This window comes from Hyperolius riggenbachi, chromosome 3 (assembly GCF_040937935.1).
Source record: "Hyperolius riggenbachi isolate aHypRig1 chromosome 3, aHypRig1.pri, whole genome shotgun sequence".
Classification (NCBI taxonomy): Eukaryota; Metazoa; Chordata; class Amphibia; order Anura; family Hyperoliidae; genus Hyperolius; species Hyperolius riggenbachi.
In genome coordinates, this window is record NC_090648.1 from 192,145,522 (window position 1) to 192,170,138 (window position 24,617).

Consider the following 24,617-nt stretch of genomic DNA (forward strand, 5'->3'; position numbering starts at 1 on the left):
AGGTTACATTTCTGAAAATAGGTGCAGGTAACGGTATAGTGAAACACAATTTTGTGCTGGGACATTTTTGTTTAAAGAGCATGCCTCAACCATGCGGGAGGCATCCATCAGTTTTATTATTGAAGTGTCCAGTAGCAGTGAAAGCATGATGCTGAAAGGAATGGCAGCGTGCACTTGTCACTCCTGGTCACGTTATTGTGATAAATGAAAGGTTAGCTGAGACATGGCCCTAGCAACCAGATTTCCTCTACAAGCTAGAGGCGGTACCTTGGACTATCAGTGCTGTGGCCAGTGATGCACCTGCTGGCTCTCAGAGTGCATCACATGTGTTGGATCTGTGAGCAAGGACTTTCACTAAGCCTCTCTCTCTCTCTGTGTGTGTGTGTGTGTTTTTTTTACTCAATCTGAGAAGTGGAGGGGCTGCTTACAACAGAGGTGGGCTGTGGCTATTGCAGTGCGTTCTGCATTCAGAAACACAGGCAGAAGGAACAGCGATGTAGGAAGTTCTCAGCTCTGAAAGCACCAGGATGTGTACTACGCTCAGTTCTTAATTTTTTGTCCTCCTCCTTTTTTCCTTTTCAGAAGTGGGAATCCGACTCCTCTTTTGTTATCTCAGACATGCTGTATAGATAATGCCTTGGTAGGAAGTGATAGAAATAGCAGGAGTTCTAAAAAATGCTTTTGATGGTACCAAGGGAGCACGGTGGAATTTAGAGGAACAGATACCATTGCAGACTAGCAACATGCCTGATTGCACTTGAGTCAAATCACTGTGAAGCCACCTCATATTGCATTGTAACACGCTATGGATGAATGGAGGATGTAGGAATGTAGCAATGAAAATAAGGAAAACAAACCTGCTGTAGAGCCACTGGTATGTAATTTTCTTTCTTTTGAGAAGAAGCTGGTGACAGGTATGTATTTCTTCTGCTTGCACAAGATCCCCTATTGTCTTGAGTTGCGGTTTTACCAATGAAATGCACAATCCTCCCTCCTTGCATGCACCCTGCCATTCTGATCAGGAGTCTGCAGCGATACTATGTTTGTTAGGAGACTGCTTGCGCTGTCACTATAGTCTGAAGTGTTCAGTCCATTCAGCATGCTTGCATGACATTGAACTTCCATCTTATCTTAAGTTCAGACCTAATTAAGGCAACACTGATTGATGTCAAATATATAGGTACATAGACACAAACCTCACATCTCTGTTCTTTCTAGCAAAGAGTTAAAATGTGACTTTTATGACAAATGCTTACTGCAGGATTCCAGCGACAACACACTGTGCCGGCTGAGCTTGCCAGTTCTTGTTTTAACTCTTCCACTTCACTGCTTTAGGAAGCAGAGAGACTCCTGAGAGTGCAGTAGGAGGCTGAGTTAAATGTAATATTCTGCACGCTATCTCTACTCCACACACGCAGGGCTGTTGCCTAATGCCTATGGCTGTGCATCATGTCAAGCAGGCAGCGTTTGGTGGTGCTGCTGCTGCTCCTGCTAATGATGTGAAATACTTTTTTTTTTCTAGTTCACCAAAGGATTAGTATTACATTGAGATTTGCAGATGCTTATGCATTTCTGACTCTTGATTAATCTTCCAAGATGAATGCCCAGCAGTTTATCAGAAAATATCAGCTGCAGCGTACTGTAGATGATTATCCTGAGGAATTGTCATTCAAATTGAATTGCGATTTGGGCCAAGAAAGATAAGAAAACTGGAGACAATTAGCACTTTGAAGTGGATGCAAGCTGGGCTAGTCCATTCCACTCTCTCTGCTTAAAGGGATCAGTCGCATTCCTGCAAATCTTAAAGGACAGATAAACACATTGAAATTAAGATGGATGAGAATGAATTCTTGTACAGCCTTCCATTTATCAGTTAAATATGTCACATATTGATGACCTCTTCAGACCTGGTGTAGCCTCAAGGAATAATTCATTGTAGTCTGGCACTTAAAGGGTTAGCCTCATCTGGCCAGCAGCGAGATGCAAATACTAATCATATGTTCGATTGCACAAGAATCTAAACACCTGAGTCCTGCACTGAATGTGACCATTATTTAAAGTGGGATTCCTGATTCACTGAATGTAGTGCCATCATACACTGGTTTAAAAATGAATGTGCATCTTTGACTTCTTTGATCTGAAAATCCAATCTTCCCATCCTCATCTGTATTCAGATAGCCAGGAATAGGGATTGGATGTGCCTGATGTAATATGACTCGCAGGCGTTAATGTGTCTGAGCCAACCCTTCGCTCTGAGTTAACCCATCGAAAAGAGGGAATTCCAGCAATTTTCCAGAAAATGAGAAATGATTGCTGCCCCACTCTGATTTGTGGCTCAGCTCATGTAAACATTGTAGCCGTGATCTTGATGGTGATGGGATAAGATTTTGCTTCACTATCCATCCAAGTACTGTTTATCAAAACCATTTAATGCTAGAGATCTCATTCAGTGAGAGTTTGCCATTTCAGTAGGTGATAACTAGGTTCAAATAGACATGGGTCGGTTGAGTTCAACCTTCCTCTAATTCTGTTTTGCTCAGATGCAGGTGGAGCAATTCCTGTGCAAATGAAGCTGCTGTTGCTTCAAAAAAAATAAAATATCCCGATCTCAACAATGGCAAGTTTTTGTGAAACATGTATGGGAATTAGCAATGTTTACTAACTTGTGATAGATTAACTTCAACCATTAGGTATATTATTGTGTGATTTATTTTATTACACTACTATTTGGTGTGGATTTTGAGTTGTAAGCAACTTTGTACAATGTACATCACTTTCCAACCGAGACCGGTTGTTAATCATGGTTAACTTGCTATTAGTCGACACTACCGGCCCTTAATTGAAATGTGACTCTGACAACGTGAACCAAGAAGGAATCTGCATCAAGAACAGTCTCCACCTACTGATTAACTAAATCCCAGATCACCACTAACATCTCATTCACTTGAGTTGTGAGAGCGTGTGTATCAATGAACACCTCGGAATACAACTGGACAGCAGTGAGTCATACTCTGAGGCTCGCAGAATCTTAAAGGAGAATTTGTGCAGAGACTTTCAGGCTCCTTAATATACTATACATGTCATACAGTCCCAGGAGTACATGATACCTGTTGAGCTACATTGGGTAAACTGTTAGACTTAGAAACTGTAATGGGCAACAGTTTAAGTTACCTGATGTATAACATAAAAAAGTGAAGTTACCAGTTTAACGTAAATCAGGCGTATTCCCATTTACTGCTCCTGTGATATAGAGAGAGGCAGGTAGACCGTCATCTAACTGTAGTTATAGTGAATGAGTTGCTAGTGGCAATCCTTACAATTCACACTCAAGTACCAAAAGGTAGAACTCCTTCATCTCTGCCATAGACAGGCCCTCCCCAGTGTCCACAAACCTACTATCTCACCTTTCTTTATAGTGCTCCTTAACATCCTGCCCAAAGCAACACCATCCCTCTTCCTGTTCCATCTACGTTTATCTATCCAGTTCACCTTTCTCCTGAAAGATTCAATAAATCTTTTATGTAGGCGTTGTTGTCTCCATTTAAACAAACATGGTATTGTACTTCTGAATCTGGTGACGCATACGGTTTGTCTTGTTTTACATTAGTTGAGTTGTACACATATTGATTGCATCATTGTTTGTAGTGAAAGCAACTATGCCTTGTGCAATCACAGAATCTAGTTCTTTGGAAAGTCCCAAGCCTTTTGCTTTGAAATGTAGAATAGCTATAGTTGGATGTATGGGAGAGGCCAACAACCACTTGATACATGTAATGATAAAATACAGGTGTGTTTTTTACATTTTAGTGTGTTCTTTTTGATTACCTATAAAAAAGAAAAAAGAACTATAGCAGAAACGCATTTTACAAAAAAAGTGTTAGTACCGAGCGTACATTTCATTTCTACGCTAAGGAGTTTGGGGCAACTGGCAGGTGATGGTATTAATATTTGATATTGCTGATATTAAACTATTAATAGGTTGCTGCTAAATTCTTCCTAATTTGTTTTCTCACACTAACCATCCTACTCCCGCTAAACCTAACCCTCATACTACTTATACTCCTAACACTAACCCTACTACTACCACCATAACTCACTGCTCCTACACCTACATTACCCTGTCACTACCGCTTCTCACTACTGTTATACTCTAACTTCATTGCTAATAGTTTAACACAAACCTTTCTATCCCTAAACCTAACATTAACCTTCCTACCCCTACACCCAACACTTGCCTTCCTATCGCTACACCTAACACTGACCTTCCTATCCCTGCACCTAACACTGACCTTCCTATCCCTACACCCAACACTGACCTTCCTATCCCTGCACCTAACACTGACCTTCCTATCCCTACACCCAACACTGACCTTCCTATCCCTACACCCAACACTGACCTTCCAATCCCTACACTGAACACTGACTTTCTGTCTCCTACTACCAATGAAAGATGTCGCTTTGTCAATCATGTTACTGTGGCACGATCGCTTCCCTTATATAATACGACTGTGCCGTCAGGTATCCGCTTGCCCATCTTATTACTGTTGCACCGTCACTTCCTGAAAATAATACTGCTATGCTGCTGCTCCCAAATAATGTATTGCGGACTACGTCTATTCTAAGTACCCCGGCGCACTAAAGCCACAATAAACATTGCAGGCTATGGTAATGCTGAGTATGCCAATTGCCGCCGGTGCCAAAATTGAGCATTTCATAGTAGTAACTATGAACCATAGTCAGTTTATGCATCATTTTGCAATATAACAGTTAACAGTGTGCCAGTGAGCAATATCAAGAGAGATTTTTTTTTTAATGAAACTACATAAATTATTGTTATACCTACAGGAAATGTAAAATGCAACAAATGATCATCTCCTACTAAGATATTGCTGCGGTATTAAGGGCAGCGGAGTGCCACATGTAGCTCACTAGACAGAGGTTGTGTGCCAGTGCTCTGTGGGACCTGAGCGATTTAAGTGTGGAGCTTTTCAGATAGTACTATTAATGTTGCCAGATAACCCTTTGCTGTGCTCGGGGTATAAAACGCCCATGTAAAATGCATGCATTTGTAAGTTTTCTAGCCTTCATTCTGCTATCCGTTTATTTTTTGTTTTTAGTACAACAACTCCACAACACAGCTCTAATTAGCGGCACTCAGTGTTGTCCCTTAAGCATCTGTATTTTCTGGCATCACTGAACTTTTTTTCTATTTATCGTTTTTTTGGTTTTTTTTGTTCGTTTTCTTCAGATTTTTTTGTTGTTAAATCTTTAGATGCTAGATATCTGGCCAATGATATCTAGCACAGAAAAACATCCTTTATGGCAGCACTTGACAATAACTCATCCACACTGTTAACATCCATATTATTCCCCTACTGGCTAAAGGCTGGTCATTCCAATCATGCCACCATTGTTCATGCCTTATCCCCCTTCCCATCCCCCTAAAGAGGAAAATGCATTTCCTGTTTGAAGTTGGAGCATGATGGGTATTTGCATAACCTTCTTATCATCTAACTTTCAGGTGGACAATTTTGGATACAATTAAAGATGTATGTATACTTCTCCTATACGTTTCACCATATTGTCATGCAATTCATTGGTCGTTTAAAGGGATGTATCCATTTTTTACCATCATTCTTGTATGATGGTTCATTTAAAAAGCTCATGATCTTTGAGTTCTAGAATATTTTGTATTTACAATACCAGTCTTTTGAAGTCGTGCCAGCAGAGCCTACCTGACTATTGTTCTGTAAGCATGTAAAGAGCTGAAGATCCTCTGTAATAAAGTTTTTAGAAAAAAAAGTAGCTTCAAAAGGACAACTTTTCTGTTCTAAAAGAGATTTTGTCAGTGTTTTACAAAGTGCTCCCCAGGCAGCTTCCTCAGTACAGTGGTGTATGCAGGTGGTTGGCCCAGGAGGAGCATGTACAGTATATACACAGACAAACATCTATCACTTCTTAGAAACAGGGCAATAATCTCCAATTAGAACATAGTAAGAAATGTATCTGCATTATATCTGGAATTAATCAGCATTGAGGGCTCTTGCACACTACTTGCGATTCCAGTCTGCAATTTTAAATTGGTACTGCATGCTGCGTTTTTTTCTGTTTTTCTTCTTCTGTTGATATAAGACAGGGAGAATTGGAATCGTAACCGCAAATCGGATTTGTGATTTGCAGTGTGCAAGAGGCCTTACTTGTATAGGTGAGTGAGCAGTGTCTATGTTCACTATTATTTTCTGCCTCTTACAGGCAAGGAGCATGCCTGCATCAACTGTTACATGAGCACATGGTAGCTGGTTTATTAAAACTGACTTAACAGAAAAAATTCACCATCTTTGATTAAACATTTTTTTCTATGAAGGAAGAATGAGCTTTTTAAATAGATGTCATGTGATTTTGTCATCTGATATGTCGTATTTAATCTATAAATATTTTCACTGATGGCTTAAATTTTCTCTTGTCTCAAAAAATATTTCTACATTTTGTTTATTTTATGTTTTGTAGTGTGTTTTCCTTAGATAACCAGACTAAAGATGCTGTAAGGTTACTTAAACTTTCACTAAAGTGATGACTTTTGATTAAATGATGTGTTTATATACAGTAGGTACTGGAATTTTCTGTTTTGATACTGTATTGTCATCGTCTAAATAGGTTGGTGGGTCTAGAATTCAGCAGACTGATTTCAGCTGCTCACTCATTTGAGACTCGCTATAGACAGACATTAATCATGACTAGTCAATAGCTAGGCTTAGTTGCCAACCCTAAAGGCTAATTCACACTAAGTGAGTTGCAGTGAGTTTTGGCTCACTGCACATAGTGTGCATTTTACATGGTAACATGAAAATCCACAGACTTTTATTTTATCATTCACACTACAACAGTGAGTTGCTGTGCAGTGCGTTTTAGCTCTTCGGGAGTTAAAACTCATGGAAATGCACAGCAACTCACAAACCCATTCACACCCATTCATGAGTTTTTATTCGTGCATTTTCATGCATTTCAACTGACTGACTAATGTGAATGAGCCCTAAAGGACAACTGAAGTGAGAGGAATATGGAGGCTGCCATATGTATTTCCTTCTAAGCAATACCACTTACCTGGCTGGATCAACAGGGATATGTGAGGGAGCAGGCTGGTGTTATACGTTCATCAAGTTCAACCAGAAAAGTACGTCTTTTTTCAACCCAAATATCTATATAACTATATGCAACTATGTAACTATGGCTGTCCTTTTGATCCTTTGCCTCTAATACTTTTAGCCATAGACCCTGAGCAAGCATATGCAGATGAAGGGTTTCTGACATTACTGTCAGATCTAACTGGTTTGGCTGCATGCTTGTTTCTGGTGTTATTCAGACACTACTGTAGCCAAATAGACCAGCAGGGCTGCCAGGCAACTAATATTGTTCAAAATGAAATAAATATGCCATATTCTTCTCACCTCGGTTGTTCTGTAATATCCTTAACCTCCCTGGCGGTAAGCCCGAGCTGAGCTCGGGCTATGCCGCCGGGAGGCACCGCTCAGGCCCCGCTGGCCCGATTTGCATAATTTTTTTTTGTTACACGCAGCTAGCACTTTGCTAGCTGCGTGTAACCTCCGATCGCCGCCGATCCGCCGCTATACCCGTCGCCGCAGCCGCCCCCCACAGACCCCGTGCGCTGCCTGGCCAATTAGTGCCAGGCAGCGCTGTGGGGTGGATCGGATTCCCCTTTGACGTCACAACGTCGATGACGTCATCCCGCCCTGTCGGCCCCGTCGCCATGGCGACGGGGGAAGCCCTCCAAGAGATCCCGTTCTTTGAACGGGATCTCTTGATCTCCGTTCGCTGAAGGCGATCGGAGGTGCTTTGGGGATGCCGCCCAGCAGCGGCTATCATGTAGCGAGACATTGTCTCGCTACATGAAATTTTTTAAAAAAAAAAAAAAGGTATTTGCTGCCCCCTGGCGGATTTTAACCACTTCCCGACCGCCCACTACACAGGGGCGGCGGGGAAGTGGAGCCCTGCAGGACGGCCTCACCCACAGAGGCGGCGGTCCATTTAAGGGCATGGGCGGAGCGATCGCGTCATCCGTGACGCGATCCTCCGCCGGCGCCTGTCACCGCTCGCTCGCCGCAACATCCCGCCGGCTATACGGAAGCGCCGGCGGGATGTTAACCCCGCGATCGCCGCATACAAAGTGTATAATACACTTTGTAATGTTTACAAAGTGTATTATACAGGCTGCCTCCTGCCCTGGTGGTCCCAGTGTCCGAGGGACCACCAGGGCAGGCTGCAGCCACCCTAGTCTGCACCAAGCACACTGATTTTCTCCCCCCCCCGCCCCAGATCGCCCACAGCACCCATCAGACCCCCCCCTGCCCACCCCCCAGACCCCTGTTTGCACCCAATCACCCCCCTAATCACCCATCAATCACTCCCTGTCACTATCTGTCAACGCTATTTTTTTTTATCCCCCCCCCTGCTCCCTGCCCCCTCCTGATCACCCCCCACCCCTCAGATTCTCCCCAGACCCCCCCCCCCCAGACCACCCCCCCCTGTTTACTGTATGCATCTATCCCCCTGATCACCTGTCAATCACCTGTCAATCACCCGTCAATCACCCATCAATCACCCGTCAATCACCCCCTGTCACTGCCACCCATCAATCAGCCCCTAACCTGCCCCTTGCGGGCAATCTGATCACCCCCCCACACCAATAGATCGCCCACAGATCCGACATCAGATCACCTCCCAAATCCATTGTTTACATCTATTCTCTCCTCTAAACACCCACTAATTACCCATCAATCACCCATCAATCACCCCCTATCACCACTTGTCACTTTTACCTATCAGATCAGACCCTAATCTGCCCCTTGCGGGCACCCAATCACCCGCCCACACGCTCAGATTGCCCTCTGACCCCCCCCTTATCAATTCACCAGTGCATTAATTACATCTGTTCTTCCCTGTAATAACCCACTGATCACCTGTCAATCACCTGCCAATCACCTATCACCCATCAATCACCCCCTGTCACTGCCACCCATCAATCAGCCCCTAACCTGCCCCTTGCGGGCAATCTGATCACCCACCCACACCATTAGATCGCCCGCAAACCCGCCGTCAGATTACCTCCCAAATGTATCGTTTACATCTGTTATCTTCTCTAAACACCCACTAATTACCCATCAATCACCCCCTATCACCACCTGTCACTGTTACCTATCAGATCAGACCCTAATCTGCCCCTTGCGGGCACCCAATCACCCGCCCACACGCTCAGATTGCCCTCTGACCCCCCCTTATCAATTCACCAGTGCATTAATTACATCTGTTCTTCCCTGTAATAACCCACTGATCACCTGTCAATCACCTGCCAATCACCTATCACCCATCAATCACCCCCTGTCACTGCCACCCATCAATCAGCCCCTAACCTGCCCCTTGCGGGCAATCTGATCACCCACCCACACCATTAGATCGCCCGCAAACCCGCCGTCAGATTACCTCCCAAATGTATCGTTTACATCTGTTATCTTCTCTAAACACCCACTAATTACCCATCAATCACCCCCTATCACCACCTGTCACTGTTACCTATCAGATCAGACCCTAATCTGCCCCTTGCGGGCACCCAATCACCCGCCCACACGCTCAGATTGCCCTCAGACCCCCCCCCCCCCCTTATCAATTCGCCAGTGCATTAATTACATCTGTCCTTCCCTGTAATAACCCACTGATCACCTGTCAATCACCTGCCAATCACCTATCACCCATCAATCACCCCCTGTCACTGCCACCCAACAATCAGCCCCTAACCTGCCCCTTGCGGGCAATCTGATCACCCACCCACACCAATAGATCGCCCGCAGATCCGACATCAGATCACCACCCAAGCGCAGTGTTTCCATCTATTCTCTCCTCTAAACACCCACTAATTACCCATCAATCACCCATCAATCACTCCCTATCACCACCTGTCACTGTTACCTATCAGATCAGACCCTAATCTGCCCCTTGCGGGCACCCAATCGACCGCCTACACGCTCAGATTGCCCTCAGACCCCCCCTTATCAATTCGCCAGTGCAATATTTACATCTGTTCTCCCCTGTAATAACCCACTGATTACCTGTCAATCACCTATCAATCACCCATCAATCACCCCCTGTCACTGCCACCCATCAATCACCCCCTGTCACTGCCACCCATCAATCACCCGCTGTCACTGCCACCCATCAATCAGCCCCTAACCTGCCCCTTGCGGGCAAACTGATCACCCACCCACACCAATAGATCGCCCGCAGATCCGACATCAGATCACCACCCAAGCGCAGTGTTTCCATCTATTCTCTACCCTAAACACCCATTAATTACCCATCAATCACCCCCTGTCACTGCTACCTATCAGATTAGACCCCTATCTGCCCCTAGGGCACTCAATCACCCGCCCACACCCTCAGAATGCCCTCAGACCCCAGCCCTGATCACCTCGCCAGTGCATTGCTTGCATCCATTCCCCCCTCTAATCACACCTTGAGACACCCATCAATCACCTCCTGTCACCCCCTAGCACACCTACCCATCAGATCAGGCCCCAATTTGCCCCGTGTGGGCTCCTGATCACTCGGCCAAACCCTCAGACCCCCTTCCGATCACCTCCCCAGTGCATGGATTGCATCTATTTTCCCCTCTAACCACCCCCTGAGACACCCATCAATCACCTCCTGTCACCCCCCTAGCACTCCTATCCATCAGATCAGGCCCAATACAACCTGTCATCTAAAAGCCCACCCTGCTTATGACCGGTTCCACAAAATTCGCCCCCTCATAGACCACCTGTCATCAAAATTTGCAGATGCTTATACCCCTGAACAGTCATTTTGAGACATTTGGTTTCCAGACTACTCACGGTTTTGGGCCTGTAAAATGCCATCGCGGTATAGGAACCCCACAAGTGACCCCATTTTAGAAAAAAAAGACACCCCAAGGTATTATGTTAGGTGTATGACGAGTTCATAGAAGATTTAATTTTTTGTCAAAAGTTAGCGGAAATTAATTTTTATTAGTTTTTTTTCACAAAGTGTCATTTTTCACTAACTTGTGACAAAAAATAAAATCTTCTATGAACTTGCCATACACCTAACGGAATACCTTGGGGTGTCTTCTTTCTAAAATGGGGTCACTTGTGGGGTTCCTATACTGCCCTGGCATTTTAGGGGCCCTAAACCGCGAGGAGTAGTCTAGAAAACAAATGCTTCAAAATGACCTGTGAATAGGACGTTGGGCCCCTTAGCGCACCTAGGCTGCAAAAAAGTGTCACACATGTGGTACCGCCGTACTCAGGAAAAGTAGTATAATGTGTTTTGGGGTGTATTTTTACACATACCCATGCTGGGTGGGAGAAATTTCTATGTAAATGGACAATTGTGTGTAAAAAAATCAAACAATTGTCATTTACAGAGATATTTCTCCCACTTAGCATGGGTATGTGTAAAAATACACCCCAAAACGCATTATACTACTTCTCCTGAGTACAGCGGTACCACATGTGTGGCACTTTTTTACACCCTAAGTACGCTAAGGGGCCCAAAGTCCAATGAGTACCTTTAGGATTTCACAGGTCATTTTGCGACATTTGGTTTTAAGACTACTCCTCACGGTTTAGGGCCCCTAAAATGCCAGGGCAGTATAGGAACCCCACAAATGACCCCATTCTAGAAAGAAGACACCCAAAGGTATTCCGTACGGAGTATGGTGAGTTCATAGAAGATTTTATTTTTTGTCACAAGTTAGCGGAAAATGACACTTTGTGAAAAAAAACTATTAAAATCAATTTCCGCTAACTTGTGACAAAAAAATAAAAACTTCTATGAACTCACCATACTCCTAACGGAATACCTTGGGGTGTCTTCTTTCTAAAATGGGGTCATTAGTGGGGTTCCTATACTGCCCTGGCATTTTAGGGGCCCTAAACCGTGAGGAGTAGTCTTGAAACAAAAATGACCTGTGAAATCCTAAAGGTACTCATTGGACTTTGGGCCCCTTAGCGTACTTAGGGTGTAAAAAAGTGCCACACATGTGGTACCGCCGTACTCAGGAGAAGTAGTATAATGCGTTTTGGGGTGTATTTTTACACATACCCATGCTAAGTGGGAGAAATATCTCTGTAAATGACAATTGTTTGATTTTTTTACACACAATTGTCCATTTACATAGAAATTTCTCCCACCCAGCATGGGTATGTGTAAAAATACACCCCAAAACACATTGTACTACTTCTCCCGAGTATGGCGATACCACATGTGTGGCACTTTTTTGCACCCTAAGTGCGCTAAAGGGCCCAAAGTCCAATGAGTACCTTTAGGATTTCACAGGTCATTTTGAGAAATTTCGTTTCAAGACTACTCCTCACGGTTTAGGGCCCCTAAAATGCCAGGGCAGTATAGGAACCCCACAAATGACCCCATTTTAGAAAGAAGACACCCCAAGGTATTCCGTTAGGAGTATGGTGAGTTCATAGAAGATTTTATTTTTTGTCAAAAGTTAGCGGAAATTGATTTTAATTGTGTTTTTTCACAAAGTGTCATTTTCCGCTAACTTGTGACAAAAAATAAAATCTTCTATGAACTCGCCATACTACTAACGGAATACCTTGGGGTGTCTTCTTTCTAAAATGGGGTCATTTGTGGGGTTCCTATACTGCCCTGGCATTTTAGGGGCCCTAAACCGTGAGGAGTAGTCTTGAAACGAAATTTCTCAAAATGACCTGTGAAATCCTAAAGGTACTCATTGGACTTTGGGCCCTTTAGCGCAGTTAGGGTGCAAAAAAGTGCCACACATGTGGTATCGCCGTACTCAGGAGAAGTAGTATAATGTGTTTTGTGGTGTATTTTTACACATACCCATGCTGAGTGGGAGAAATATCTCTGTAAATGGACAATTGTGTGTAAAAAAAATTAACAAATTGTCATTTACAGAGATATTTCTCCCACCCAGCATGGGTATGTGTAAAAATACACCTCAAAACACATTATACTACTTCTCCTGAGTACGGCAATACCACATGTGTGGCACTTTTTTGCAGCCTAACTGCGCTAAGGGGTCCAAAGTCCAATGAGCACCTTTAGGCTTTACAGGGGTGCTTACAATTTAGCACCCCCCAAAATGTCAGGACAGTAAACACACCCCACAAATGATCCCATTTTGGAAAGTAGACCCTTCAAGGTATTCAGAGAGGGGCATGGTGAGTCCGTGGCAGATTTCATTTTTTTTTGTCGCAAGTTAGAAGAAATGGAAACTTTTTTTTTTTTTTTTTTTTCCTCACAAAGTGTCATTTTCCGCTTACTTGTGACAAAAAATAATATCTTCTATGAACTCACTATGCCTCTCAGTGAATACTTTGGGATGTCTTCTTTCCAAAATGGGGTCATTTGGGGGGTATTTATACTATCCTGGAATTCTAGCCCCTCATGAAACATGACAGGGGGTCAGAAAAGTCAGAGATGCTTGAAAATGGGAAAATTCACTTTTGGCACCATAGTTTGTAAACGCTATAACTTTTACCCAAACCAATAAATATACACTGAATGGGTTTTTTTTTTATCAAAAACATGTTTGTCCACATTTTTCGCGCTGCATGTATACAGAAATTTTACTTTATTTGAAAAATGTCAGCACAGAAAGTTAAAAAAAATCATTTTTTTGCCAAAATTCATGTCTTTTTTGATGAATATAATAAAAAGTAAAAATCGCAGGAGCAATCAAATAGCATCAAAAGAAAGCTTTATTAGTGACAAGAAAAGGAGCCAAAATTCATTTAGGTGGTAGGTTGTATGAGCGAGCAATAAACCGTGAAAGCTGCAGTGGTCTGAATGGAAAAAAAGTGGCCGGTCCTTAAGGGGTAGAAAGCCCTAGGTCCTCAAGTGGTTAACAAACCGCCAGGGAGGTTAATATTGTTAACATCATCAGTAATTCCATCTATGGTCTTCTTAAATTCTAAAGTTTTACTAAAGACAGTTTTGTCCTTGTAGTCAAGGTAATGTAGAATTTGCCTAAAGTTTCAGTCTAGCAGTTGTTTAGCATAGTCTAGCAGCATAGGTTTTTTTTTTTTTTTTTTTTTTTTTATCTCTCTCCAAGTTTTCAAACACAGCACAACTACTTTCAGTTATTAAGAGACTACCAGTTCACATATCCTCAATTCACTAAACTTAACTCCTGTCTTTAATACCTCTTCTGAGCTGTTTTACAGTTATCACCATGGTGATATAATTGTGATAACTGTAAAACAGCTCAGAAGAGTTATTAAAGACAGGAGTTAAGTGTAGTGAATTGAGGCCTAGTTTCTTGCAGGCTATGGCAAGTGAATGACTATAAAAAAATGTCAGTTATTGCACACAAAGTAGTCTGAATAAGTTGTAACTGCAATGTAAGTTAGAGAATGCCTAACCGCCGCAGATTTTCTACCAAAAGATGCATGTCCAGGAGCTCAGTAGCAGAACTTGAGGAAACAGCCAGTTATAAGTGCTAAATACACTCTGGTGGTCTCTAAGTAAGCTGATTTTTTGTTCATTCACTGGTATATGTGCCCTGATTCTATATTCCCATAGGTTTCCTATGTATCAGTCTTCAGAGGTGCCTTGTTGCGCCTTACATGTCCACTTATACTTGCAAATAATTACATATGAGACTTGTGTTTTCATTATACATGACTAAATTTAGCCTTTTGTGCTCCGCACATAGGGTCATGGCTTCATAAATAAGCTTGATGAAAATTGTTAGATCTTATTGAAAATCATTACATTGCGGACAGAGGTCATTATGTGTGTGAACAGCACTGAACTTCTATATTTTTGTGATCCAATAGGATTTAATGTGAAAGTATTAGTCTTAAGTGTCAGGGGAACTGTTAAAGTGATATATTATCTGACCTTACAGCATCATCTAGTTTGTCCTGCATGGTTTGCTTGCATCCTACCTTCATTACCATGTATTTCTAGGATGTGATTTACTTAGCAATGACCCTTTAATTCCCTTCATTGTAGAAACATCCAGAAGTCATGAGAAATACAGTGGAATTCTGCAGACTTTGTGGTTCTTCCACAGGACATTATTTTTAACCCGTTCTGTGCTATAGCTGTGTGTTCTTTGGACATAGCAACCTTTCTCAGGAGCCAGTGTTTTTTGCAAAAATAGGTTAATAAAAAGTTCCCCCGATGGTTTCTGCCCTATTGAAGAGCCTGATCTTCTCTTACATATATAAGCTTTGCAAAGGAATGTTTACAAAGAAATTGGGGAATCCTACAAAAAAAAAAGATAGCCCAAGCAAAAAGGTGCAGGATATCTCCCAATTTGGCTTATACAAGAATCCAAATATCTCCACCACAATAAAAAGCACGGTCAAAAAAATTGCCAAGTGTTCTTCTTCATGCAATTTATCAACTGAAGAGGACACCACCAAGAAGGAATTCTCACTTTCTCCGACCTTTAGTTATCGGGTAGCAATTGCCAATGGGCTGCAAGAAAATATTTTAGCTGGGAGTAATGAGGATGCATTTCAAGATCTATCTTCTCTTGATAGTTCGTATTCTGAATCTTTAAGTGAAACAAGGGCTGGCAGTTCATCCAAGGAATACTCATCACAAACCATGCCAGTGAGGCGCAACAGAAAAAGCATGAACAGTCTGGCTCCATCTGATGGAAGTTCCGACGGGGAACGTACATTACATAGCCTAAAAATGGGTGCTTTACGCAAACTTAGAAAATGGAAAAAGAGTCAAGAATGTGTTTCCTCAGATTCAGAAGTAAGCACATGGAAAAAAACCTGGGGATTACGGAGCAAGTCTCTAGACAGGACAGTTCGTCAGCAAAAAACCAATACACTTGAACCTGGCTTTAGCTCCACTGGATGCATAAGTCAAACTCATGATGTCATGGAGATGATCTTTAAGGAATTACAAGGTATAAGTCAAATTGAAACTGAGCTTTCAGAGCTAAGAGGACATGTAAATTCTTTAAAGCAATCCATTGATGAGATTTCCAGCAGTGTTGAGGTTGTCCAAAGTGAAATTGAACAGCTGCGAACGGGATTTGTACAGTCGAGGAGGGAAACCCGAGATATCCATGACTATATTAAACAAATAGGCCACCATGGAAGTAAAGTGAGTCTTAGATTTTTAAATGTGCCTGAAGATAAAGGAGAAGTTTGTGAAAATGTTGTTTTTAAAATTTTGATTGAAAAAATGGGATTTTCTGATGCACAAAACAGCATGAAAATTGAACTTGCACATAGAGTAGGACATCACAGAGACTGCCCCAACGCAAAGCCTCGACCAATTCTTGTATATTTTGCTACGCAACAGGATAGGGATTTAGTTTTAAAAAAATGCTATAAGTTAAAGGGGACTGGAATAGGGGTTACAACAGATATTCTTTCTCATGAGTTGAAAGTGAAAAAAGAAAAACCTTTACCTTTATCTCAGACTTACGAAAGCATGGACATGAAATTTTCTGCCATGGAGCCAAAGATTAATCATGATGAATGGGAATGTCATGAAGACAGCGACAAAGATATAGAATCTGATATCAACAGAAACAGTTATGCAATGATCTCCAAATCAGATCACCAAATGGTTTCAACTGGGAGTAAAAAAAGTGGTCAATCATCACATAAAAAATCCCATAAGACATCTAATAGTTCTTCTTATAAAAGCAAAGATGATTATGCAGATCTTAATTTACAGTCGCCAGTATCTGATAACTTAGAAAAAAGCAAAGTATATTACAGTGATTCAACTCCTTTGTGGCATTCACAAACTGATTTCTCCACACCTAAACTGAGCCGTTCAGAGTCTGATTTTTCAAAGTTATGTCAGTCCTACTCTGAAGACTTTTCAGAAAACCAATATTTTGTTAGAACCAATGGAAGTTCTCTGTTGTCTTCATCTGACAGGGAACTGTGGCAAAGACGACCAGAAGATAGCTCATCAAACTGGTGTGTGAGTTCACAAGAACAAGCTTTCAGTAATGACGTAGAGCCTTACCATGAAGAGAATGAGATCGAAAATACAGAAACAGTTGACAGTGGTGTAAGCAATGGAATACTTTGTGCTTCAGGAGACCGTAGTCACTACAGTGACTCCCAACTTTCATTGCATGGTGATCTGTCTCCTTGGAAGGAATGGCACCATCTAGAGCAAGGAACTGATTCTGGCCTCGATGCAACAACACAGCATGGTTTCCCCTATAATATTAACTGCCCTTCAAATCAAGAGATGGAAATTTATGCAAACAATTACGAAAAGTGCCAAAGTACAGATCTTCCATATCATACAGAAAACTATAATTACACTCTAGAAACGAATTCTCCATCATGCCCAGAAATATGCACCCTAGCCCAAAATCAGTGGACTAGTGAATATGATTCCTATATTGAAACAAATGCCAATGATCTTTACCAAAACCAAACGAGATTGCCAATGATGTATCGCAGCCAGAGTGAGTTGCCAAGTGATGACTCTGAGGATGCTCCACCAAAATCATGGCACAGTCGACTAAGCATTGATCTCTCAGATAAGACCTTCAGCTTTCCTAAGTTTGGCTCCACCCTTCAGCGTGCTAAATCTGCCTTGGAAGTTGTTTGGAATAAAAGCACTCAAAGCTTAAGTGGGTATGACGAAAGTGGTTCTTCCTTTATGGGGAGATTCCGGACTTTATCACAGTCTACAGCTAATGAATCCAGCACGACTCTTGACTCTGATGTTTATGCAGAGCCTTATTATTATAAAGCAGATGATGAAATTGATTATAGCGAGTCGGCAGCTGGTAACGAGAATGGAGCTGACTATGTAGAAGTGATGGAAGAAGTTCTTGCCAAACTTGAAAACAGAACTAATACAAATGAGAATTTTGATCAGATGCAGGAATATCAAGAGTATGAAAACAGCTCATATGATGCAGAGTTTGCCAGTCTCCAAATGGATGGATATGATACTCCACACTATGACATTCCTTCTGAGGATCTTTTAGAGCCTCAATGCGAAATAGTTTATGATATGAAAGAAAATGACTATGAAAACAAAAATGTACCAGAAAAGGTCATTGAGGTTCAGAAGACGAAGAAGAAACGCATTCGTCCTAGCTTTAAGGAGGCCGCCATGAAAGCATACAAGAAAGAAATGGCTGATCTTGAAGAAAGGATCCTTGCAGGAGGTACTTTTTAACATTATTTTGAAATGCATGTATGTATGGAATATATTACGTATACACTGAACAGGGGGATCTCATAACATTGCCAAAGTCAATTCCATGTTAGTAAAAATCTTTTCACATTTTAACGTGCTGTATATAATGAATGATTAATGCTGCAAGCTTTAGAAAACTGTTTTCTAGCCTGTAATTAATACACCACACAATAGTTTTGTGCCACTTTTTTAATTTGCAAATGTATTAGAAAGATAAAATGCTTAAAATTGTTCCCTAGGGTTTTACCTAAGACACATCCTTTCGTAATCTTTTTTTTTTTTTTTAGCAATATACTTGTTACACTCCATTAGAATCAATACCACATTACATCACAATAGCTGCTAATACAAATCTTCAGCATGAACAAAGAACAGCAGTGGTGGGGAGAACCTTTGATCACTGAGGCCAGGGTAGCCATAAGAATTATTTTCTATATAGCAATGCTGTGTTGTATTCTTGCTACAGAGTAGCTTCAAAATTTTTACCGTTGATTAGAAGCTGGTTGTAAGAGGTTTTCTTTTAAGGCTTTCTCTGATCACAAACTATCAAAGAACATTGATCCATGAGTCCCACAGTAACCAATTAGAGATCTTCTGAACTAAACTCTTAAAAACGAATATCTAGTTTGCTGCATGCTACTTGTCTTTATTATGTGCTGGTCATTACAAGTTAAATGTACAAAAAATTGTCTTCAATATTTCCATTCCTAAAATAAATTAGGGACCTGATTTTGATGCCTTGCTGAAAAGTTGTCACCTTGACTGAGTCTTTTCTCGGTGATCATTACACCATTTTCTGAAAAAATTAGTTAGTAATAAAATTCATCTGTGGCCAAAGCATGGTTCTCAGTTTATGATGAAGTAGGAACTAGTCAGCACCTCACTTAACTAATGACTGTCTCTGATTGAGAGAAATGTCCTTATTTCCATTAATGTCCTTTCCCTGTGACACCAGGGGCTTGGTTTTCAATCCAGGTTGTCATTATTGGAATTAAATCTGTGGCAGCAGTAAAACCTGAAAACAATTGTGAAAAAAAACCAAACAAACATTTAAAAATAGTCTGTCTGTCTCTCCTTCTCTCATGGTCTGGCAGGAAATGAAAATGTCAACCCAGCTGACATACCGACTGTATAAAACATGCTAAAAACAACGTTTTTAATCCTTTACCAACCTCACAGATAACTTAAATTGTAAGCTTTCGGGTGAAGTGCTCACAGAAATGTTTCACGCACACGTATATGTACCACATATAAAGTGACATATTAACGTTTCTTTCTCAAACAATCAGATTTCAAATTTTGATTTTAGATAGATTAGTACAGCAAGTCTAAGGAATTCTGCTTAATGATTGGTATTGAAATATAGCTATCATGAGTTAATATCCTGTTATTCTTCTGTAGTTTTGTTAAAGTATAGATAAATATAATGTCTGCGGGTACCTTAATGATTGTATCAGCTTGCTATGGCTATTGTTATACTGATATAAAGCCAATTTCAATGAATCTGCATACTTGTATGAAAGTAGAAGTTCATATAATAGTTGATCTTAAAACATACGGTAATTGTTTGCTGTTTGGATTGCGCCAGCATGCATGTATACCTTAGATCTTTGACCAAACTGTAGTGCTATTCGTACTATTCATCTATTTTTACAAATGGTCAATATGCAAGGAAAACACAAAATCCTGTGCATGTTTATTGCTCAAGGGCCTTCTGTATTGTTTATCTAGACACTTGCACAGAAACATTTGTGTCTGGCTTGCTTGAGGCCCTTACACACTTGTGACTGATGTCGTCAGTCAGGGATCAGATCCCTCAGGCAACATTGATGGGCCAACACAGTACAGAAGCTAAGTCAGCTCTACAGCTGATAACTCATTCTGTTGCTATGTGGGGAAGGGCTGAGGGCCTGTGCATGATCATTACATCGTGGGCGGGGCAAGCGACAGTGCAAAGGCATTGGCCATCTCTCAGCCTGGTTGATCCACCTGGCGAATTGTTTGCAGGGCGGCAACAGGGGCTACTGTACAGATGTTGGATTATCGGCTGAGGTAGTCATTATCGGTGGCCTTGGGAGACTTTAACTACTTAAGTACCAATGGTCTCTGCCCACTTAAGGACCAGAGACAGCTGGTACCAAAAACCGCCGCATAAAAACGAATCGCAGCACATACCCGCCATGCATGACGTACACCCAGAGCCTCAGGCCACCCACTCTGCCGTCTCTATGATGGCAGAGCTCTGTGAGCCGGTCAGAAGCCATTTTCATTGGCTCCTGACCGTGTGATCAATGTAAGCTAATGGTAGTTGCTTACACTGATGACAGGGTCAGGAACCAATGAAATCGGCTCTTGACCGGCTCACAGGGCTCTGCCATCATAGAGACGGCAGGGCAAGTGAGCTGTGGTTGGGAAACAGCTACGAGATCGGTGGGAGCAACGAAAGTGGTGAGAATGTGTGGCGGCGGTGATGTGAAATCTACGCCTTGGAAGGTATTAGAGCATCAAAATAAAGCATAGATTTCAATCAGCCATCCAGAGGCGGTTAATCAAGCGTGTGTACGGGACATTGCTTAGTGTAGATTGTCTGCCAAAGACACCCTGTAGTTATGCCTGCAATACAACCTTACAAAAGATCAGTGTAAACAGACCCATGCCAGCTGCTTACAAGATGTAAAGACCTAAGATTATAAAGGTGGATGAATTGCTTAGATTTATGTGTACCAAAATCTCTAATCCATCTAGTCCTTCCTATGGAAGCCTCAGGTCTCTTTTTCTGAGCCTGTTGGATTCCACATCCATCTTCTATTTTGTTTTTTCTTTACATGGCAAAAGCCAATTTTGTATTCTGAGCCTCATGCTGAAAAGGTATTGACTCCTTTTGGGATTACTCTTTCTTACATGGTACAACTTGGATTGACTACATGACCAAGATAACTGGGTAGGTGCATTAAGCAATCAAATAGATAGAAGATCTGAGAGCGGATTGTGGTGGTCTGGAGTTGTTTTTTCTGTTCAGACTCTATTGGATTGCATGTCTGCTGATTTAAAAATCTCTTAAATCACTAGAACTTATCTGTAAATGTGTATCTATTAGAAGTAACTCAGAAATATGGTCTACAGTCTTATTTATGTAGACTTTAAACATGGTCACCTTTTGTTGCTGTGGATACCTGTTAGTTCATTTGTTTGTTCCATTGCTAATGGCTTGTACAAGTCTAAAAAGCTTTAGATTATAACATAATACAATGTCACTACCAGTATAATTTTGTTTTGCTATGAAATAGTTCTCTCCCCCCCCCCCCCCCTCTATTTCACTCCCCCTCCCTCTCTCCTTCTCACTTTATCTCACTTTCTCTTTCTGATTGTCCTTTGAAATCTTGTCATAGCTAATCATCATGACCAGTTACATTTCAGAACGAAAATGTATCATTATCTAGGTCTTTTCATACAGCAGAAGTAAGTGAAATAGGCTGAGCAGGGAATTCTAAAATAACTTTTTGTCAACTTAATTCCAATTGCTACGCCTTGGAGGAATCAAGTCCATCAGTAACTATTGAGAACATTTTTAGAATCTTGAGCTATGTGGCTGTCAGTACCAGACGTGTGGCATTATGCTGTTTATTTGTACAGTATATCTCTGTTTAAAGGGAACCTGAACCTTATAAACAATGCCAATTGCCTGGTGTCATGCTGAGTTTTTGTCTCAAGCTGAATTTTAGTCATACACATGCAACAAGTTTGTAGCCAGTGGAGTCTGACCAGCGTCAAAGCCTCTGATCTGCATGCTCATTCTGAGACCCTGATTTAAAATATTTGAGGTCTAGTCCAAATTTGATCTTATCAAGTCAGATCTGTCTGATTTTTACTGCCTAGTGTATGGGCCAGTTCACAGTGCTCAGCTGCATTGCAGAATTATTCTGCATGTCAACTCACTGCCCATAGAATTCTATGGGGCTGTTCACAGTACTGCTCTGTAACTGATGCATTATTCTAACATGTTGCATGCAGGGTTTGTATTAAAGTCTGTGTCCACTGTCCATTGCAGTTCACACTCATTATAACATGTGCATTATGCAACTGACCACTGTGAACCTAGCCTAAGTGACAGCGATAAAAAAAATTACAGTACAGTCCCCATTATCTGGAACTCAGGCAACTGGAAGTCTCAACTAACTGGCATGCCTGAGTTGGATAATGGAGCTCAAGTTTTGAGGAATTTTGAAGCAGCAGGAACTACTAACTGACATCCAGATGCCATCTTCTACACATTCTGCAGTTCCCAGAGGCTTTCCGGCATCCATGAATGGCTCTTGACGTGTCAGTGGACCCATGTAGGTCAGGTGACACGCTGGGAGCTGCACAATGAGGACCCCGGAAAGCCACTGGGAGCTGCAGAATGTGTAGAAGACGCGCCTGGATGTTGGGATGTCAGTAAGTAGTTCCTGCTGGTCCGGGGTTTGTTTTTGTGTGTGTGTGTGTGGGTGGGGGGGGGGGGGGTGTTAAGCTTGTGATATTTAATACCTGTGACTGATGCTGGGGGTCTTGCTATATAGTGCATTTTACTCTACAACAAATAAACATTTTATACGTATGCATACATGTGCATTTGAAGTTTTACACTGTTTTGCAATAGTAATCCTTTAAATGCCTAACTCTAAACATGCATCTAGGTCTTACCCTAACTTACACCCTTGAAATGATGCCCCATATTAACCTGCAACACAGTCGCTACACAAACATTATTCATGACTTAATGCTGGGTACACACGGTGCGTTCCCGCACTCTATTCCCGTCGATGCGCGGCTCGATTCCCGTCGATTCGTTTATTTCTGACATGTCCGATTCGCATTTCGATGGATCATTAGGTCGATTTGCCATACTTTACATGGCATTCAACCTAAAAATCATCGAAATGTGCTCGGAAATAATGGAATCGTTGGTAATCGAGCGGCACATTCGATGCGGGAACGCAACGTGTGTACCCAGCATTAAACTTTACTGAATCTAAACTGTGTTATAATAAACCACTTAGCTGCCACCCCAATCCCTTACATTCCATTACAGGTCCTGATGATTGCTGGCATTTATGACCGCATAACTTTTTTCCCATGTAAAACATCACAAACCACAATAATTGTACTGATCTGAGAGGCTTATGCACTTTGGGTTCTACCAGAGGAGAAAGGTGCTTTGTTTTGTTGTTACTTTGGTGCCGTTCTGTACCCAGTAATACACCAGTGAAAACTGCAGCTCCACTGTCAGTAGGGCTGATTTGTGTTTTTGTTCCTGGTGAATAAATAGGAGAATATAACCAGATGTTCAGCATTACACCCATACGTTTTTTTTGTGTTTTGTTTTTTTTGAGGTGGGAAAGGTTAACAATGGCAGCACCAATTTTAGATGCATTACAATGTACATACATTACTTTAGATATGTATCCTTCTATATGACATGCTTTAAACTTGACTGAATAAGAAAATTGGTCTAAAATGATCTGCAGGCTTGGCTCTCCAGCTGTTAAGGAACTACAAGTCCCACAATGCATTGCAGGAGTCTGACAGCCACAGTCATGATTCATAAAGGCAAATGCATTGTGGGACTTGTAGTTCCTTAACAGCTGGAGAGCCAAGTTTGCAGATCACTGGTCTAGGATAAGTCAACAAAATAAGGAAAATGTAGTCTTGAATTACTATGGCAAAATAAAACCATATTGTACAACAAAATTTTGCCTTACAAATAATAATATACATTTATGTAGCACCATCATGCAATAAAAACATTAAATCACTCAAATAACTGCCTGTCATTGATGCTTACAATCTAATGTTTCCACCACAATCTAATGCCTGGCATAGACGGTGCGTTTCTTCTTATCAATCGAGCCGCTGATGGCTCGATTGATAATTTCCGACAGGTCCGATCACCGCGCGGATTGATTCCCCGCTCGATACCCAGGGACAAGCAGGAATCGATCCAGGCGGCCGCGGGGACGCGTCGGGAGTCGATCCGGCGGCTAATCGAGCCGCCAGATCTAACCGTCTATGCCCAGCATAAGTCATCTTTGGGGAAGAAGCCAAGTAATCTACCAGCGTATGGTTGGGTTGTGAGAGGAAAACAGCATGGGAACAGCGTGGAAGCCCACACATTCACTAGGAGAAACTAACCTCGTTGTCTCCTGGCCTAGATTAGAACCTGTGATTTATTTACTGCAAGGCGAATGCCAGCCACTTGGTGCAGACGGAAGCAGACCATAGCAGGCACTTGACTTCAGTAACTTCTGTACACACCTGTAAAAAACGCTAAGGTGGTAGAACCACATCTGTTACGTTTACTTTGTGTTTGTACTAGAACCTTTCTCTTTGAAGGGTATAATGAATATGACTTT

The 24,617-nt window shown here is 41.8% G+C and overlaps 1 protein-coding gene across 1 annotated transcript in view; it reads left to right on the forward strand.

The window, feature by feature from the left end:
- Positions 1–337: 337 nt before the first annotated feature.
- Positions 338–24,617, forward strand: part of UNC13C (unc-13 homolog C) — a 784,159-nt gene continuing 759,879 nt past the window's right edge. The window contains exons 1-3 of the mRNA XM_068275480.1: positions 338–914; positions 5,522–5,549; positions 15,031–18,196. Of these exons, the coding sequence (XP_068131581.1) occupies positions 15,202–18,196 (2,995 nt within the window). The 5' untranslated portion in view covers positions 338–914; positions 5,522–5,549; positions 15,031–15,201. The remainder of the gene's footprint in view (positions 915–5,521; positions 5,550–15,030; positions 18,197–24,617) is intronic.